The following is an 18,792-nucleotide window of genomic DNA, read 5'->3' on the forward strand; positions in this document are numbered from 1 at the left end:
TACATATAAAACATTACACAGAAACAAACATTTCCAACAGTTGACATTATATATCCCACACAAGACCAAGACACCACTACATACAATATATATACAGAGCAGCACATCCAGCGAACGGGTAGAGAACGAATTCCCATAGGGATGTTCCGATTAAGGATGTGAGTGAACAATAGTGGGTCAGGTTGTGAATCCGAGTATATGTTTTCTTAATAGCTCGACATGTTGCGTGTATGAGAACGCTTCTTGAGGAGCCTAGGAGGTTCGTGTGGTAGTCAAATGCAGCGAAAAAGTTTTTGTATATATATATATATATATATATATATATATATATATATATATATATAGTATCTTTGCTGGTAAGCAACAATATCTGTTGGTTTATGTGAGCGACCAGCAGTATAGATATAACAATGTAGAGGTGCTGTGCGTGGCCCGTACCCCCAAATTGTAATTAGAGGTAGATAGGATCTCATGTAGAAAAGGGGATAAAGATCTTAAGCCTAGTATGAACAGGCTACATATGTGCATAAGCACCTCACATAAGCTGGGCAATGTCAGGATGACTGTCCTTTAACGTGATATAGGGAGGCGCATGCGTGGAGCCCTGGAGATGGCCGCTTAAGCCGAAAGCTCCGCTCCAGCCCCATACAGCGGCGCCCACAGCATCCTGCACGGCTAACGTACAACCCCAAAATTTTCAGGGCTGACACCCCATTAACCCAGGAACACCCCCCAATACTCCACTCTTCATTAAAGAGGATCTTGAAGCCACAATTTGAGTCCGTGGTCACGGACAAAAATTTCAAGATGGCCACCGCAGCACAGCCCTAAGCAGCCAGCGCGCTCTGCCTCACAGAAAACCTGCAAGTATTTTCCTCAGAGGCACTAAATTTTTCCTCAGGGCTTCAGACAGGTCTCCCACAGGCACTCATACCTCCACCAGTTACCACGGAGCTCCTCTCTGGCCACACAATTTCTGAATATACCCTCTCCTCCTTAGGGATCAATTATACAGCTCAGACTGGCTTTATCCCCTTAGAAGCTCTTTCCAGGGAACAAGCCTATTTCAGAAGTTCTCAGAACTCCTAGACAGGGGACTAGCGCAAACAGCAGCTAAAATAACTGGGGACTTTCAAAACCTGGGAACAAGGATAGATGCAATAGAACACAAATTGGCAGAAACGGTGGCTGCATCGAATCAACATGCGAAACATATTTACACAGTTCAGGAACAACTGGACTACTCTATTTCCAGAATTGACGACCTGGAGAATAGGTCCCACAGGTAAAACATCAGGATCAGGGGACTACCTGAAACTGTTCTGGATATACCCTCGGCAGTCCAGGATATGATCAGAACCATACTACCTAATGCTCCCCAGCACCATCTGGAACCCACAGAGCCCTGGGACCTCCCAGGAAAGATGGAAAGCCCAGAGATGTTATTACCAAACCCCATTTCTATTCTGTGAAAGAAGAGGTCATGAAACAGGCCAGATCTGGGCCCCAAGTAATCTGTCAAGGCCACCCGATCCAGCTTTTCGCAGATCTTTCTCCCTCCACGATTTAACGCAGGAGGGCACTGAAACCATTATTACTGGTCCTAACACAGAAGGACATCAAATACAGATGGGTCTTTCCATTTGCAGTCAAGTTTTCTGACAAAGGGAAATCCTACTCCTTTTCCAGCCTCCAGGAAGGGGAACGATTACTGCTACAACTCAAACTCATCTCACAAGAAGCTGAGATGGACACCTATACAGCCAGTACCAGCTTGGCTAAAAGACCCAATCTGACGAGCCCACAATCTCCTCTTTGGAACAAAGGAAAGACGAAGAAAATTAGGGATAATGGTCCCACCTGATTGAGTATTTTTTCTTCCCTGTTTTTCCCACTCTAACACCATGTTTCTCTTTTGGACGTAAAGTCTGACCACAGATGTATCTGTGACCCTTGTTTGGGGATTCTCCCCCCCTTTTTTTTTTCTTTTTTTATCTCCCTTGCCAGTTCCACAGTCCCTCAAAGTTCCATGGGCTTACTATTTTTGGTTTATATGCTACAACTTTACTCTTATGTCTGATAACAGCACATAAACGTGGAGAACGATCACGGTCCAGTTGAAAGACTTGACTCACTGGGGGGTTGTGATATTGCATAATTGCCTAAGAATAACTCGCCGTGCTAATGTTAATGTTAATGATCATTAATGTTAATGATCATTTCTGTTATTGGCACCCTGTGCGGGGGTGGCCCACATGTGCCTCCACCTACCCCTTGGAAACCTGCAGGTCTCTGAAGGTTAGGTTGTCTGAACCCCACGGGTCAGACACTCATTGTTTTTGTCTCGGGTTTTGGGGATTGTCTCCCTCCCCGAACCCTGGTTTTAAATGTTAGGAGACTTCTTTCTAATTTATCTTCTCTTTCTTCTTTCTTCTTCCTATTTCATTCCCCTCTTCATATCCGCGTGTCAAACCATTCCATCTATTACAGAAATCCTAATTCTCAGATTAATGACGGACATGGCCTACCTCACTTGCCTATTAGGTGAAGCCCTTGAAACATTCCCGGTCAGAAGACTACTACAGGTGAGTGAGGACTTAGTTTACGAGTATGCCTCCAATGCTCTCCATGGCTGATAACACACAGACCCACCTTAAAATAGCATCCCACAATGTACAGGGTTTAAATTTCCCAATCAAAAGGAGGAAAATTTTAGACTACTACAAATCTCTCAAAATACATATCCTCCTACTCCAAGAGACGCACTTTCCTGTACAATATATTCACAAATTTATACACCCACACTTCCCTCAATTTCACTTCGTCAGTGCAGAAAATAAAACCAGAGGGGTAGCTGTTGTCTTCTCCAAATCGTGTAAATTTGAGAAGACTTCTGAGTATATTGATCCTGAAGGGAGAATCCTACTGGTACAAGACACAATAAAAGGACAACTTTACTCCCTAGTATCATACTACGCTCCCAATAGGGGCCAGGCTAATTTTTTTAGAAACATGATGGACACATTGGACCCCATGCTAGCGGGCACAGTCATACTTGGGGGAGACTCGAAAGTAGAATTCGATCAGGTATTGGATAAATCCAAATCCATCAAGGACCAAATGACTCGCCCAACCAAAGAAAGCCACAAAATCGCTAGAATAATTTCAGCACATTGTCTAGCCGACACCTGGAGGGAACCAGATCCCGCCAAACGAGATTTTACACACTACTCACACCCTCATAACACATATGCTAGAATAGACCATATTCTGATCCCTACATCCCAACTCCCAGGTATACTCAGCGCTCACAGCAAAGACACAGTTCTCTCAGATCACTCGTTGGTCATTATATCTATATGTTCTGAAGTGCTAGGTAGGAAACGAGGTCAATGGAGACTTAATGGGTCCATTCTCTCTAATCCAACTAGAGTCGAGATAATCGATAAGGCACTTAAAGAACATTTTATTCTTAATGACACGTCCTTTGAAATTCTCTGGGCTGCCCACAAGGCCTTTATCCGGGGTAAATGTATCCAGGACTCACATTAAACGAGAACATAGGACTGACATAGAGCGACTAGAATTGGAGTATGCAGCCCTTCAAGCTCGTCATAAACGAGATCCCTCCTTAGTCCCCATTGCCCTAATAGATAAAGCCAGACTGGATCTCAACCTAGCCCTTACTATGCAGGCATTTGATGGAGTAGCAACAAATTTTATTTACAGATGAACAAAATAGGGTCATTACTCGTGGCTAAACTCTCCCCCCGAATCAGGATTCACACCATGCTGTGGGAACCTCCCACAGCCAATCTCGTTAAAATTCTGGACGCATTCCAAGATTTTTACTCCAACCTTTACAGCTCACCATCCCAACCTGATAAAGACTCTATCTGTAGATACCTAGATGATCTAAACCCTAAACGCCTCACACAAAAATTTACTAGAAGCCCCCTGCACGGTGGAGGAGGTTCAGGAGGTCATTAAAGACCTCAAAAAAGGGTCGGCACCAGGACCTGATGGTCTATCCATCCCTTATTATAAGGCCTTTGTGGGAACTCTAGCACCACATCTAACCAAATTCTTTAATGCTAAAACTCAGAGTGATCCCTTGGATACTCACCTTAACACAGCATATATCACAGTCATCCCCAAACCAGATAAAAGCCCTGAAGATGTAAGCAACTATCGCCCAATCTCCCTTATAAATAATGATGTAAAGATAATGACAAAAATTCTAGCCAACCATTTAGCATCTTTTATCAATGCCTACATACATAAAGATAAGAATAAGAAGAGAAATAAATGTGGTCTCGATTCTGCAATCTAGCTGGGAGGGGGGAGCGAGACAGGAGGGGCTTCTTTTGTCACTAGACCTACAGAAGGCCTTTGACACAATTTTCTGGCCATACATATTTTCCCTCATAGAACGCTGGGGCTTTGGAAGGTGCTTCATAGGTCTTTTACAATCCATATACTCGCATCCTAAGGCACTAATTTGCCTACAAGGACATTATTCTAAACCAATAAATATAGCTCGGGGCACTAGGCAGGGGTGTCCAATCTCCCCTCTCATATTTGCCATTGCCATTGAGACCTTGGCGATAGCCATTCGACAAAATCCAAATATAAAAGGGGTATCCTGTGGAGATCAAACTCATAAATGCGGACTTTTCGCAGATGATATGCTCCTATTTGTGACTTCAGCGTTAACCTATCTCCCCAATATTTGTCAAGTTCTAAATAACTTTTCTAAAATATCAGGCCTAAAGGTCAATTACAAAAAATCACAGGCCCTTAATGTCTTGCTTCCCCTCTCAAGTGTATCCATATTAAAACAGTCGTTCAAATTTGAGTGGAATGAAAGCTCAATCAAATACCTGGGCATCACACTGACAGCCCGCTTCAAGACTTTCTATGCACACAACTACCCTCCACTATACAAGAAATTAGAAAATGACCTTAAGATCTGGTCCAAACATGAACTCTCTTGGATAGGTAGGATCAATTCGATCAAAATGACCTTGCTACCAAGAATTCTATACTATTTTAGATCTCTTTCCATCCCAATTAAGAAAAATCACTTGAAAAAACTACAGAGCAAGATACCTAAATACACCTGAGGTACCTCTGGATACCGATTGCCCCAACACACATTGTTCCTTCATAGAAGCAAGGGAGAACTAGCTCTCCCTGACCTACACAAATATTATACAGCTGCTACACTAGTACAGCTTTCCATGATCTACTCAAAGTCTGAGAAACCAGACTGGATCAATATCGAAAGACAGGCAGTACCTCACTTATCCCTGGAATATCTTCTGTGGTGTCCACCTAAAAAAAGACCATCCATACTGGCCCCATCACTATCACAATCCTGTGCGCTATGGGACAGTCTAAGAAATAATCCAGCCCTTGTCTCCACAGGGCGGCCCCTCATACATCTGTTTAATAACCCGGACTTCCCCCCTGGCTTAGACATAAAAACATTTCAATGGTGGGTGGACAAGGGGCTATACCGTATAGGACACTTCTTTGACTCTGGGGGTCCTATAAACCTTAGTTACTGCGTCAAAAAACTGAAGCTCCCAGACTCTGAAAGACTCCGCTTCAACCAAATATCACTATTTCTACACCAAGTTTGAAAGGACAAGCCACTACCGCCCCAATTTACGAAATATGAAAATTGGTGTGGCCAAGCCATGGAGCATAAGGGAGGTGTCTCTGTGATTTACTCGTGCCTCACTTACCCTACAACAAAATCTACCTACATGGAAGCTTGGGAATCCGATCTCCAATGCAGCTGGGACCTGGACACCTGGTATTCGGCCTGCTCAAGGTCCTTCAAGGGAATTCTTAATGTTTCCCTGATGGAAGCTAACATTAAGGTACTAACCAGGTGGTATTTAACTCCCACTAAACTAGCAGCCATATATCCTACTTGTTTTAGAGGCTGCCAACTTTTAGGATCAATGGCTCATATATGGTGGGACTGCCCTAAGATTCATTCCTTTTGGAACAAAGTCTTCAACATGATTTTCAAGGTGACTAGTTGCCAGCTTCCCAGGTCCCTTCCTGTAGCCCTTATAAATGCCAATATACCACTAGTTTCAAGGTATACACAAAAATTGATTCACTTTATTCTTACAGGAGCTAAGCTCACAATAGCTAAAGCATGGAAGAAACCCAAGCCCTTCCTCTCGGAAGTCAGAAGGAAAGCATCCTGGATAATGACTCAAGAAAAATTAGCCAGTATCCTATCTGACACAACCCTGCAGTTTGAAAGAACCTGGGATCCATGGGCTAAATATGTAGGGATTTCTCTTTCTCACGGTGTCCCACCGACTTCCACCCTCACACAGTCTTAGGTTAAACACATTTCCCCCTTTTCATTCCCCTCCTCCTTTTCTCTTCTCTTTACTATCTCTTCCTCTGTTATTCCCTGTTCTTAGGGTACCTGGAAATGACTCTAGGGAAAATTTATTTCCGTTTAATTTCTCTAATTACAAAAGAAATTTACTAGTTAGCCTTTAGTCTTACCTTTTGAAGGGGTTTTTCCTAATAGGATGTTTTTTTTGAGACCCGGGGGTGGGGTCATAGGGGAAGTGGGAGGATCTCTTTCCCGGTGTAGTGGGTACCGGGGGGCCAGGGATATCACTATCTTTCAAGTGTCCTGCCCCAGGAAGATTTTTCTTTTTGATTGGCCTAGTAGGGATGTATTATCTCTTCTTATTATCTGACTATTTATTTTTTTGTTTGTTTTTTTTTCTTTTCTCAACAAGCTGTCATTTTCCAGGCCTTATTGTTTATGAAATATAACATAATATATTGTATTGTATATCATTTGAAAATAAAATATTTTGAAAGTAAAGTGATATAGGGATTACTCTAAGGCTTGTGATTTACATATGTGTGCGTAACCCCCTTGGGGGGAGTGTAACTCACGTGGTGCGGACCTGGGTGATTGGTGCACGCTTTGATAACAACTATGTCTAATCATATAAATGTGGGTCATAGTCTGATGGACTGACTTAAGCGCTGCTATGGCATTGGATGTACACAGTGCTTAACTGGACTTTATGTGCTATTATAGTTTATTGAGTAAATAGAGTCCACCTGTGTATAAAATAATCTCAGTACAAATACAGCTGTTCTGTGAAGCCCTCAGAGAACCTTAGTGAACAAACAGCATCATGAAGGCCAAGGAACACACCAGACAGGTCAGGGACAAAGTTGTGGAGAAGTTTACAGCAGGGTTCGATTATAAAAAAGATATCCCTAAAATTGAGGATTCTTTTGCCCAGGTACCAATCTCCCACCTACCATGGATCGAACAAAAATTGATCCCTAAAGAAAGCGCCGCTCACCTAATAATAGGTCCTACTCTACTTAACTTCAGGGTAGCATGCAGGAAACTTAATCTAGCCTCATCGCCTGGACCCTTGACCCCTATAGACCAGAACCTTGACTTCCCTCCGGGTCTCTCAGAGCGCAAACCGATTAACCCACACCAAGAACCTTCACTTAGAGCGGAACACTTTTTTTGTAATGATGACCTCCTAATGTATCCAGCCCTCTCCTCTTGATTCCCTGAGCGAGCCATTCCCTTCTTCAAATACTTACAGATTAGACACTTCCTCAATAGCTCCAAGCCCCTTGCCAAGTGGCACAGGGACTACACTCCCTTTGAAGCACTCTGTACCAGCACAGAACCCCAAAGACAGGCTGCGATCCCAAGGCAAACACAATCAGCCAGCATTGGGAAAGAGAAGTTATCTTAGATCTACCTAAGGAAGAATGAGAACGAATCTATGACCACATCCATAAGGGATCCATCAGCATATCAGCACACGAAAATGGATTCAAAATATACTCTAGATGGTACAGGACCCCCGAAAAGATCCACAAATACTACCCCAGTGTCTCCACGCTTTGCTGAAGATGTAATTTAGCCATAGGTTCCCTGATTCACATATGGTGGGACTGCCCAATCATACATCCTTTCTGGAAAGAAGTTAATCGCCTAACCACTCAAATAACAACCTACACTCCTGACTTCACCCCGGCTCAGTACCTGCTTCACCACACATCCATACCCCATTCGGCCTACAAAAAAATCTCCACCTCATCAACGCAGCCAAACAATGCATACCTGTTCACTGGAGAAATACCAACCCCCCTAATATTTCTGAATGGCTCCACCACATAGAGAGAATAGCGGAAATGGAGGCCCTAATCCACCAAGCTAAAGAGACCCCAATAAAATATCAAAAAACCTGGGCCTGTTGGTTACACTTTAAGGAATCTGCAGACTTCCGCAACCTTTTAGTTAACTCATAATTGTTTGACCTGAAGGGACCCACAAGACATTGTTTGCCTACATGTTAAATGCACATACGAGCAGACACCCCACCCCCCCTCCCCTTTTTTCCTCACCCTCCCATGAAAAATGACCAAAGCTCTACAGGCAAACTTAGAACCCTACAAGACTTTCTACATATTGCCATAATATATTAGGTAACCTGGGGATCATCCCTAGCTGTCCGCCCCCCAGGAGGAATTGATTATGAATTGAACCCCAAAGACACGGAGGGACGCAACTAATCCTTTTAGTAAACCAGCACTGATAGCAAAACAAATACCAGCAATCAATGTCCTCACCCACTCACAGTTAGTTCCCAATAGGGGTGTTTGGGTGCCATGGGGGCATATATGGTTTACCTGCATTTTCCATTTAGAGCACAACTGCAAGCCTACCAAGACATGGCTGTCCACCTAAATTGACAGGCCAAGCAAGGAGAGCATTAACTAGAGAAGCAACCTAGAGGCCCATGGTAACTTTGAAGGGTCTGCAGAGATCCACAGCTTAGGTGGGTGAATCTTTCCACAGGACAACTATTAGTCGTGCACTTCACAAATCTGGCCTTTATGGAAGAGTGGCAAGAAGAAAGACATTTTTGAAAGAAAGCCATAAAAAGTTCTATTTGCAGTTTGCAAGAAACGATGTGGGAGACACAGCAAACATGTGGAAGAAGATGCTCATAAGACCAAAATGTAACTTTTTGACCTAAAAGCATAACGTTATGTGTGGAGGAAAACTAACACTGCACAGCTCCCTAAACCCATCCCCCCCCCCGGGAAACATGGTGGTGGCAGCATCATGTCGTGGGGATGCTCTCTTCAGCAGGGACAGGGGAGCTGGTCAGAGTTGATGGGAAGATGGATGCAGTCAAATACAGGCCAATCTTAGAAGAAAACCTGTTAGAGTCAGCAAAAGACTTGAGACTGGGGTGGAGGTTCCCCTTCCAGCGGGACAATGACCCTAAACATACAGCCAGCGCTACAATGGAATGGTTTAGATCAAAGTATATTTATGTGTTAGAGTGGCCCAGTCAAAGTTCAGACCTAAATCCAGTTGAGAATCTGTGGCAAGACTTGAAAATTGCTGTTCATAGACACGCTCCATCCAATCTGACAGAGCTTGAGCTATTTTGCAAAGAAGAATGGGCAAACATGTCACTCTTTAGATGTGCAAAGCTGGTGGAGACATATCCAAAAAGACTTGCAGCTGTAATTGCAGTGAAAAGTGGTTCTCCAAAGTATTGACTCTGGGGGGCTGAATACAAATGCCCGCCACCCTTTTTCAGATATTAATTTGCAAAAAATGTTGAAAACCATTTATCATTTTCCTTCCACTTCAGAATTATGTGCCACTTTTTGTGGTCTATAACATAAAATCCCAATAAAATACATTTAAGTTTTTGGTTGCAACATGACAAAATGTAGAAATATAGGGGTATAAATACTTTTTCAAGGCACTGAAATAATAATATAATAATAAAAAAATAATAAACAAAAGTATAAATAAATTAATTTTTATTTATTGAATTAATAAATGCAAAAATCATATCTAACAACTAGTCCTTGACGTGCAAAGTCCTTAAAGTACAGACATCTTGAATTGAGATAATAAATAGTCTCTGCATAAAACCCCAAAATACTGCTGTATATACCACGACAAGCTTGTTTGTATCATGGGAAACACTGGGCAAAGGAGAAAACTGAACAAAGTTCCAGCTGATAAAAGTAGTTCACCTTATTGTCAAGTCACATGCTGCTATGTGTGGATAGGATCCGGGATGCATGGCTCAACAACAAACTCCTGGCCAGAGAGAAAGGGAGCAGATGTAACAGCTGGGTAAAAACTGGAGGAGCAGCTAGATAAGAGCCGCCTGCAGCAACTGCTGACAACCAGGAAGCCCCCGGACTATGCAGAACGACAGACCCGCTAGTGGCTAGAACACTGCAGCTGGCGGGAGAGAAAAGTGGAGGTGGGGAAGGCACCCGGCAAAGCTGGTGGGATGAAAAGGAGGAGGCAAAGGGCAGAAGTGACAGCAGGCAGGAGGGGAGCAGTATTCGGGGACAGCTGAAACGTCATCAGTTGTTAAGGACGTGGCGGCCCTGCTCCTTAACAACTGATAATTGCCAGCATTCTTTTGTTACATTCCCCCGCATTCCCCTGCTGACAGTTGAAAAAACCAAACCTGAAGGTATCGGTTTCTAGTATCGGAGCATTTACATGAGTACCAATACTCATGCAAATGCTTAGTATCGGCACCGATACCAGTATCGGTATTGGTGCAACCCTAATATTTACCCCAAAATATAACCACCAAAGTCTGTTAATTAAAGTAATGTCACAGAAGTGCTATTTTTATGTAATGTAGCATAATGGTTAAGCTCAATGTAAATGTTTGCAATAGCTTCTTTATATCTCTTTTACACTACATAGGGAAGTACACAGGGAAATAAATCAGTTTGTGTAAATTCTTAGCATAACATTTGGATAAAATCAAGTTAGGTTGGCAAGGGTACAAATTAGCACAACAGTGACCTTTTCACAGGTTTGAGATTGCTAACAATCCAAATGACTTTGGGTTCATGACAACTCTAAAGATCATCTACAGTAGATAATCCAATGTCATTGTTGGGAGTTGAAGATTAAACTGTGGGGGGAAATGCCTTAATTTATTTTGTTATTTTTTTAGGAAAAAAGCTTATGACATTACATCGCTTCCAATGTAATGTGAAAGCATTGTGTTTACAATGATCTGCTACATGCACTCCTATGGTGCAAGATTGGAAACCTAGGAGGTGATTTTATCAGTTTCTTAGCTCAGTGGTGGATTCTGGGTGTCACTGACACCTGTTACAGCCTGCTTTTGGAGCCACCAGAGCCGCCGATTCCCCTTGTCAATTAAAATGGCTCTAGGGCAAATAGTGGTGTTTTAAAACAGCACCTGAGACTCAAGTGGTTAAACTTAAAGTTCAGCTGGGCTTTAAAATGTGTAAATTATTGGGTATATTCAACATTTTTTCATTTCCTCACATTTGCATGGTCCTTGATAATCCAGATGAAGATGGCCTCCCTCCTTTGTTCCATCTAGTTGACACTTTGTTGCAAAGAGATAACAATCACTGCTGTATGTCTTGTTATCTGTGCCACATACCTGAAAAAATTCCAAAAAATTAAGTAAATCACTCATTCATTTTCGTTCTACTTATCCTACTATAATCACGCGGCAGTCAGCCAAGTAGGCTAGCCCAGATTTCACTTTGAATGACAATAGTTCTCACTATTGGATTAAAATGTGGTACTGTACATAAAATATAATGATATCGACATATTCTTGATCCCAGCAGGGATTTGGGGGGGTTGTGCTAGAAGAGGTGATTTGGTTGAGGGGGGGGGGGGGATTTATGCTAGTAAGGTTGATTGGGGAGTATTTTTGTTAGTAAGGGAATTTATGCCTAGGGGTAAGCATGCAAATTTGTGTTACATTTTTGGTTGGGGGGATTTTGCTGATACATGATGCTCATACATCTTGGGGGGGGGGGGGGGGGTGAAGTCTGGCAGGTTCGCCCTGTTCTCTAGATGACCTTGTCCCAGCACTGACTCCAATCCTCCAAGAGTATTCACCGTGGAATGAAACAAGTCGCTTCTTTATAGAGGTAGAGTGGTACTCTCACAAACTGATGTACCTGCCTTACAGCATAAAACACAGTGTTCCACAATATACCACACTTAGCAATAGTATTACTAATAGCATATGTACCTGCCTTTCAGCATAACAATGGGTAAAAGCCTTGTGAGCTGCCACACTAAGCCTAAATTAACCTAAAATAAACACAGGAGATATAACTATAATCAGCTGCCTGCACTTCCCACACTTCCCCAGATGGTGATGATGCAATCTATATAACACACTGTGCAGCGTAACAGTTTGTCCCCAGGTTAGGGCGTTTGTATACAGTAGATAAATATTTTATCACAATGTGCCACACTTTACAGCCAACATACAGCCATAAATAGTTTGAACAGGCTAATATTATGTGCCCCCGAGGGGACATGTATAAATACAAAAAAAAGTTTTAAAAACGGTCGGGAGCAGTGATTTTAAATATCGTGCCTGGGGTGTTCCTTAGTATGCCTGTAAAGTAGCGTATCTTTCCCATGTTTATAACAGTGCCACAGCAAAATTACATTTCTAAAGGAAAAAATATAATTCAAAACTTCTTGCGGCTGTAATGCATTGTCGGATCCCGGCAATACAGATAAAAATATCAAAAATACCAAAAAAAATGGAGTGGATGTCACCCCCCAAACTCCATACCAGGCCCTTCCGGTCTGGTATGGATATTAAGAGGAACCCCGCACCCAAATTTAAAAAAAACTGGCGTGGCCCCCAGACATGTACTCTGAACAGCCATTTTTTTTAAAGAATTTGGCGCAGGGTTCCCCTTAATTTCCATATAAGACCCAAAGGGCCTGGTATGGATTTTAGGGGGACCCCCACGCAATTTTTTTTTCATTTTGGTTCGGGGTTCCCCTTAATATTCATACCAGACCCAAAGGACCTGGTAATGGACTGGGGGGGGGATCCCATGCTCTTTTTTTCAATGAGTTTTATCTATATTGCCGAGACCCGACAATTCATTACAGCCTAGATCAGTTTTAAATGTCAATTTTTCCTTTAGAAATGTAATTTTGCTGTGGTATTCTTCTAAACACGGGAAAAATGCGCCACTTTACAGGCATACTATAGACACCCCCAGACACAATATTTAAAGGAATATTTCATTTTTATTGTTTCTCTTTAAGCATTAAAAAAATCACTGGACCCTAAAAAACGGCTGTTCTCAAAAAAAAAATGTTTTCATTGATACATGTCCCCTGGGGCACGACCCAGGTCCCCATACACTTTTTATGACAATAACTTTCATATAAGCCTTTAAAATGAACACTTTTGATTTTTCATGTTAATGTCCCTTAGACTTTAACGGTGTTCCGGCGGCTTTCGAAATTGCCCCGAACACCGCACATTGTTGGGTTTCTGGGGATTGAAAACCATCCCTTGAAGACTGTTGTTGAGTGTTATCCTCTACATCCATGCTGACACAATCCTCCTCCTCTTCTTCCTGTGTGTTTGGCGAGCCCGCAGGAATGCTATCTGGATAAAGAGGGTCTTGAGAGGTAAGGAAGTCTTCCTCTTCCTCCCGCTGTTCTACCTCAAGTGCCCTGTCCATCATTCCACGAAGCGTGTGCTCCACTAGAGGGACAGTGTCACTGATGCATGCATTGTCGCTGCTCACCATCCTTGTGGCCTCCACAAATGGTCACAGGATAGTGCATGCATCCTTGATCACTGGCATGGCGAAAAGAAACCAAGCTCCCCTGACCCTGTCCTGGTGCCATACTTGCACAGGTACTCATTGATGGCCCTCTGCTGTGTGTGCAGCCGCTGCAGCATTGCCAACATTGAGTTCCACCTGGTGGACATGTCACAAATGAGGCGGTTGGTGGGCAGGTTGCATTCCCTTTGAATGTCAGCCAGCCGAGCACTGGCATTATGACTGGCAGAAATGACCACAGACTTTTCTGGCCTGCCTCAGGAGATCCTGTAAGCCTGGGTACCTACTCAAGAACCGCTGCACCACCAAATTCAGGACGTGTGCCAAACATAGAATATGGGTCAAGTGTCCCTGTCAGAGGGCGGAGAGAAGGTTGGTGCCATTGTCGCATACAACCATTCCTGGCTGAAGCCGGGTGACGTCAACCACCTCTGAGCCTTCCCCTGCAGAGCTGACAGAATCTCTGCCCCAGTGTGGCTCCTGTTCCCTAGGCAGGCCAACTCAAGCACCGTATGGCATCTTTTAGCCTGACTGTTTGCGTAGCCCCTTGAACACTTACAGAGCACCGCTGGTTCAGAGGACAAATCTGCAGAAGAGGCCATAGAGGAAAAAGAAGAGGAGGGGGTGGAGGAGAGAGTTGTGGCAGAATCACCACTAGCATTTTGGAGGCGTGGTGGTGGACAAGCTCCAACAACACTGGACCCTGTCCTGCATCCTTCCCAGCTGCCAGCACAGTTACCCAGCGTGCCGTAAAAGAAAGGTAACATCCCTGCGCATGCCTGCTGGACCATGAGTCAGCGGTAAGATGAACCTTATTGCTGACCGCCCTGTCCAACAAGGCCAAAACATTGCCTTCCACATGCCAGTAGAGAGCCGGAATGGCCTTCTGTGAAAAGAAATGGCATTTTGGAACCTGCCACTGAAGTACAGCACATTACACAAATTCATAAAAGGGGGCAGAGTCTACCAGCTGAAAAGGCAGCAGTTGCAGTGCTAGCAATTTGGCCAAGCTAGCATTTAGACGCTGAGCATGTGAATGGCTAGGGCGGAATTTCTTTTTAAGGTTCAGCAACTGGGGTAGGGAAAATTGCCTGCTAAAATCAGATGGTGGTGTACTGCTAGCAGATTGGTTGCAAGAACTTGAGACACCTATTGCTATACCTTCATTCCTCTCAGTGCAGGTTTTTGAGAGGATTGGAGGTATAGTAGGGTTGGAGATCCCAGATGAGGAGCAAGGAGAAGTCAGCCTTTTTCTTTGATGCAGGTCTTTCAAGTGCTGTTGCCAACGGACTGCATGGCAGGTCGTCATATGTCTAGTCAAGCATGTGGTGCCCAAGAGGCTGCTGTTCTGGCCACGCTTGATCCGCTTCAGACATAGGTTGCAAACAGCAAAGATGTGATCTGCTGCACACGTGTCGAAAAAGGCCCACACCAAGGAACTTTTAAAAGTCAGAAGGGAGTCAGCAGCACCCTGCACCTGCAGAGCTCTATGATGTGATGCAATAGGGTGGATGCCCTTAAGCTGCCCCCTAGAGGACATCCTGCCTTGTTGGAGTTGTGCCTCCTCCTCCTCTCTTCTCTCAGGCACCTACAGTCAGTGACCTCATCACCCCCTCCCTCCTCGTCACTTGAGCAAACTTGGCAGTATGCTGCTGCTGGGAGAACATGACTGCCAGTTTCTTGTCCTTCTTGAGCACCCCCTCTCTCTAGGCTCACGTTACTCCCTTCCTCAACCTGGGAACCAACATCGGAGCCTTCAAATCGCTCCGCATCTTCCAGCAGCATGTAGCCGACACTGTGGTCAAATAATTCTAGGGACTCCTCCGTGCATGATGATGGGGTTATGGAAGGAGTGACTGTGGACAAGAAGCCGGTGGAATAGGCCGATTTGGCAGCTGCGTTGGAAGGCAAACTACTCTGAGCCTGGGTGACAGAGGATGAGAAGGATAAGGACAGTTTTGTTATTCACTCCACCAACTCTTCTGCATGTTCTGGCTCAATAGCAAAAAAAAGGACAAGCTTGCCCCCCCAGCCACCTGCAGAGGATGCACCATGTCCACGACCAGCACTGTTGACTGTAGACACAGAGGCTTGCCTTCCTATAGTGGCCTGTGAGCGTCTGCCTTTCCTTGGTGGCCTTGCAGACATGATGTACAGTGGGGACGGAAAGTATTCAGACCCCCTTAAATTTTTCACTGTTTGTTATATTTCAGCCATTTGCTAAAATCATTTAAGTTCATTTTTTTCCTCATTAATGTACACACAGCACCCCATATTGACAGAAAAACACAGAATTGTTGACATTTTTGCAGATTTATTAAAAAAGAAAAACTGAAATATCACATGGTCCTAAGTATTCAGACCCTTTGCTCAGTATTTAGTAGAAGCACCCTTTTGATCTGATACAGCCATGAGTCTTTTTGGGAAAGATGCAACAAGTTTTTCACACCTGGATTTAGGGATCCTCTGCCATTCCTCCTTGCAGATCCTCTCCAGTTCTGTCAGGTTGGATGGTAAACATTGGTGGACAGCCATTTTTACAGTAGGTCTCTCCAGAAATGCTTAATTGGGTTTAAGTCAGGGCTCTGGCTGGGCCATTCAAGAACAGTCACAGAGTTGTTGTGAAGCCACTCCTTTGTTATTTTAGCTGTGTGCTTAGGGTCATTGTCTTGTTGGAAGGTAAACCTTCGGCCCAGTCTGAGATCCTGAGCACTCTGGAGAAGCTGAAAAACACCACCACAGCATGCTTCACTATTGGGACTGTATTGGACAGGTGATGAGCAGTGCCTGGTTTTCTCCACACATACCGCTTAGAATTACGGCCAAAAAGTTCTATCTTGGTCTCATCAGACCAGAGAATCTTATTTCACATCATCTTGGAGTCCTTCAGGTGTTTTTTAGCAAACTCCATGCGGGCTTTCATGGCTTTCATGTGTCTTGCACTGAGGAGAGGCTGCCATAAAGTCCCGACTGGTGGAGGGCTGCAGTGATGGTTGACTTTCTACATCTCTCTCCCATCTCCCGACTGCATCTATGGAGCTCAGCCACAGTGATTTTTGGGTTCTTCTTTACCTCTCTCACCAAGGCTCTTCTCCCCGATAGCTCAGTTTGGCCGGACGGCCAGCTCTAGGAAGGGTTCTGGTCATCCCGAACGTCTTCCATTTAAGGATTATGGAGGCCACTGTGCTCTTAGGAACCTTAAGCGCAGCAGAAATTTTTTGGAACCTTGGCCAGATCTGTGCCTTGCCACAATTCTGTATCTGAGCTCTTCAGGCAGTTCCTTTGACCTCATGATTCTCATTTGCTCTGACATGCACTGTGAGCTGTAAGGTCTTATATAGACAGGTGTGTGGCTTTCCTAATCAAGTTCAATCAGTATAATCAAACACAGCTGGACTCAAATGAAGGTGTAGAACCATCTCAAGGATGATCAGAAGAAATGGACAGCAACTGAGTTAAATATATGAGTGTCACAGCAAAGGGTCTGAATACTTAGGACCATGTGATATTTCAGTTTTTCTTTTTTAATAAATCTGCAAAAATGTCAACAATTCTATGTTTTTCTGTCAATACGGGGTGCTGTGTGTACATTAATGAGGAAAAAAATTAACTTAAATGATTTTAGCAAATGGCTGCAATATAACAAAGAGTGAAAAATTTAAGGGGGTCTGAATACTTTCCGTCCCCACTGTATTTTTTGTTTTGCAACACCACACTACACTGTATTAGATACTGTGTACACCGCCTGCACTACCGTACTACGGCTACACTGTATTGTGTACTGTGTACACCACCAGAAGTGTAGTAGAAACTGTATACACTGTATTAGATACTGTGTACACCGCCTGCATTGTATTAGAAACTGTACTACGGCTGCACTGTATTGTGTACTGTATTATATACTGTGTACTATTGTGTACTCAGCCTAAACTATGGAAGGATTTTGTTGTTTTATATATTTTTGGGGATATTTATTATAGCAAAAAGTAAAAAATATTGCTTTTTTCTCAAAATTGTTGCTCTTTTTTTGTTTATAGCGCAAAAAATAAAAACTGCAGAGGTGATCAAATACCACTAAAAGCAAGCTCTATTTGTTGGAAAAAAATTATGTCAATTTTGTTTGATGTCAATTGTCAGCTAAAGCAACGCAGTACAGAATCGCAAAAAATACTCTGGTCAGGAAGGGGGTAAATCCTTCCGGGGCTGAAGTGGTTAATCTAAACCAAGCTATCTCTCTGTCCATGCCAACAACACTACTCACGGCCGCCGTTTAAGCAGCCTTATATAGTGTGGGGCATGGACTTAGTCCCCCTGAGCCATGATTGGCCAAAGACACCCTGCTATTGGCCAATTATGGCTCTCTTAGCAGAGCGTGCTGTGATTGGTCAAAGTATGCAGGTCAGGTGCATGCTTTGGTCAATCATCATACAGCAATGCACTGTGATCACGCAGTGCATTATGGGGGAATTCCGCGGCGATCAAATTTGCCACGAACACCTCATAATATTCGCTGTTCGGCGAACGGGCGAACACCCAATGTTCAAGTCGAATTTATGTTCGACCCGAACATCAAGCTCATCCCTACTCAGCAGCAGTAATAAGATCCAAGCACTAGGTGCTGGATCAAACCTGTTAGTACTGCAGGAGTTAAATTTAGCAAGCTGTCAGTCTGGCTGCTTCACTTCAGACTGCACATTTTTTAAATTCTTTTTATTGTGTTGTACATAAAGTACAATGAGTACCATGGCACTTTACAATTACCGTACTTCTGGTCTGGAATTGCAGTCTCTACCTACATAACTCAGGACTTCATGTCCCATACCTCCCAACTTTTTGAGAACGACATCGACAAAATCGACAACATTCGGAAAGCAATTCATCAGAAAATAACAACCAACCTCACCCAACCAATGCAAAAAGAGGATATCGACACGAACATCACTCAACCACCGAAGTTCTTTTTGTCCCCAATCACCACGGACACGACTAAAAACATCATCGGAAGCCTTCGCGACAGCACATCACCGAACGACATCATCCCCACCAAATTGTTCAAAGAATGTTCCGACATCCTGGCCCCCACCCTAACACATCTCA

General features: G+C 43.7%; 1 protein-coding gene across 1 annotated transcript in view; it reads right to left on the reverse strand.

The window, feature by feature from the left end:
* The window catches only part of SPARCL1 (SPARC like 1), a 74,351-nt gene that overhangs the window by 25,592 nt on the left and 29,967 nt on the right, over window positions 1-18,792 (reverse strand). Inside the window, exon 7 of the mRNA XM_073600787.1 lies at window positions 11,393-11,513. Coding sequence (XP_073456888.1) covers window positions 11,393-11,513 — 121 coding nt within the window. The remainder of the gene's footprint in view (window positions 1-11,392; window positions 11,514-18,792) is intronic.

The sequence above is a fragment of the Aquarana catesbeiana genome, linkage group LG01 (genome assembly GCF_042186555.1).
Source record: "Aquarana catesbeiana isolate 2022-GZ linkage group LG01, ASM4218655v1, whole genome shotgun sequence".
Lineage (NCBI taxonomy): Eukaryota > Metazoa > Chordata > Amphibia > Anura > Ranidae > Aquarana > Aquarana catesbeiana.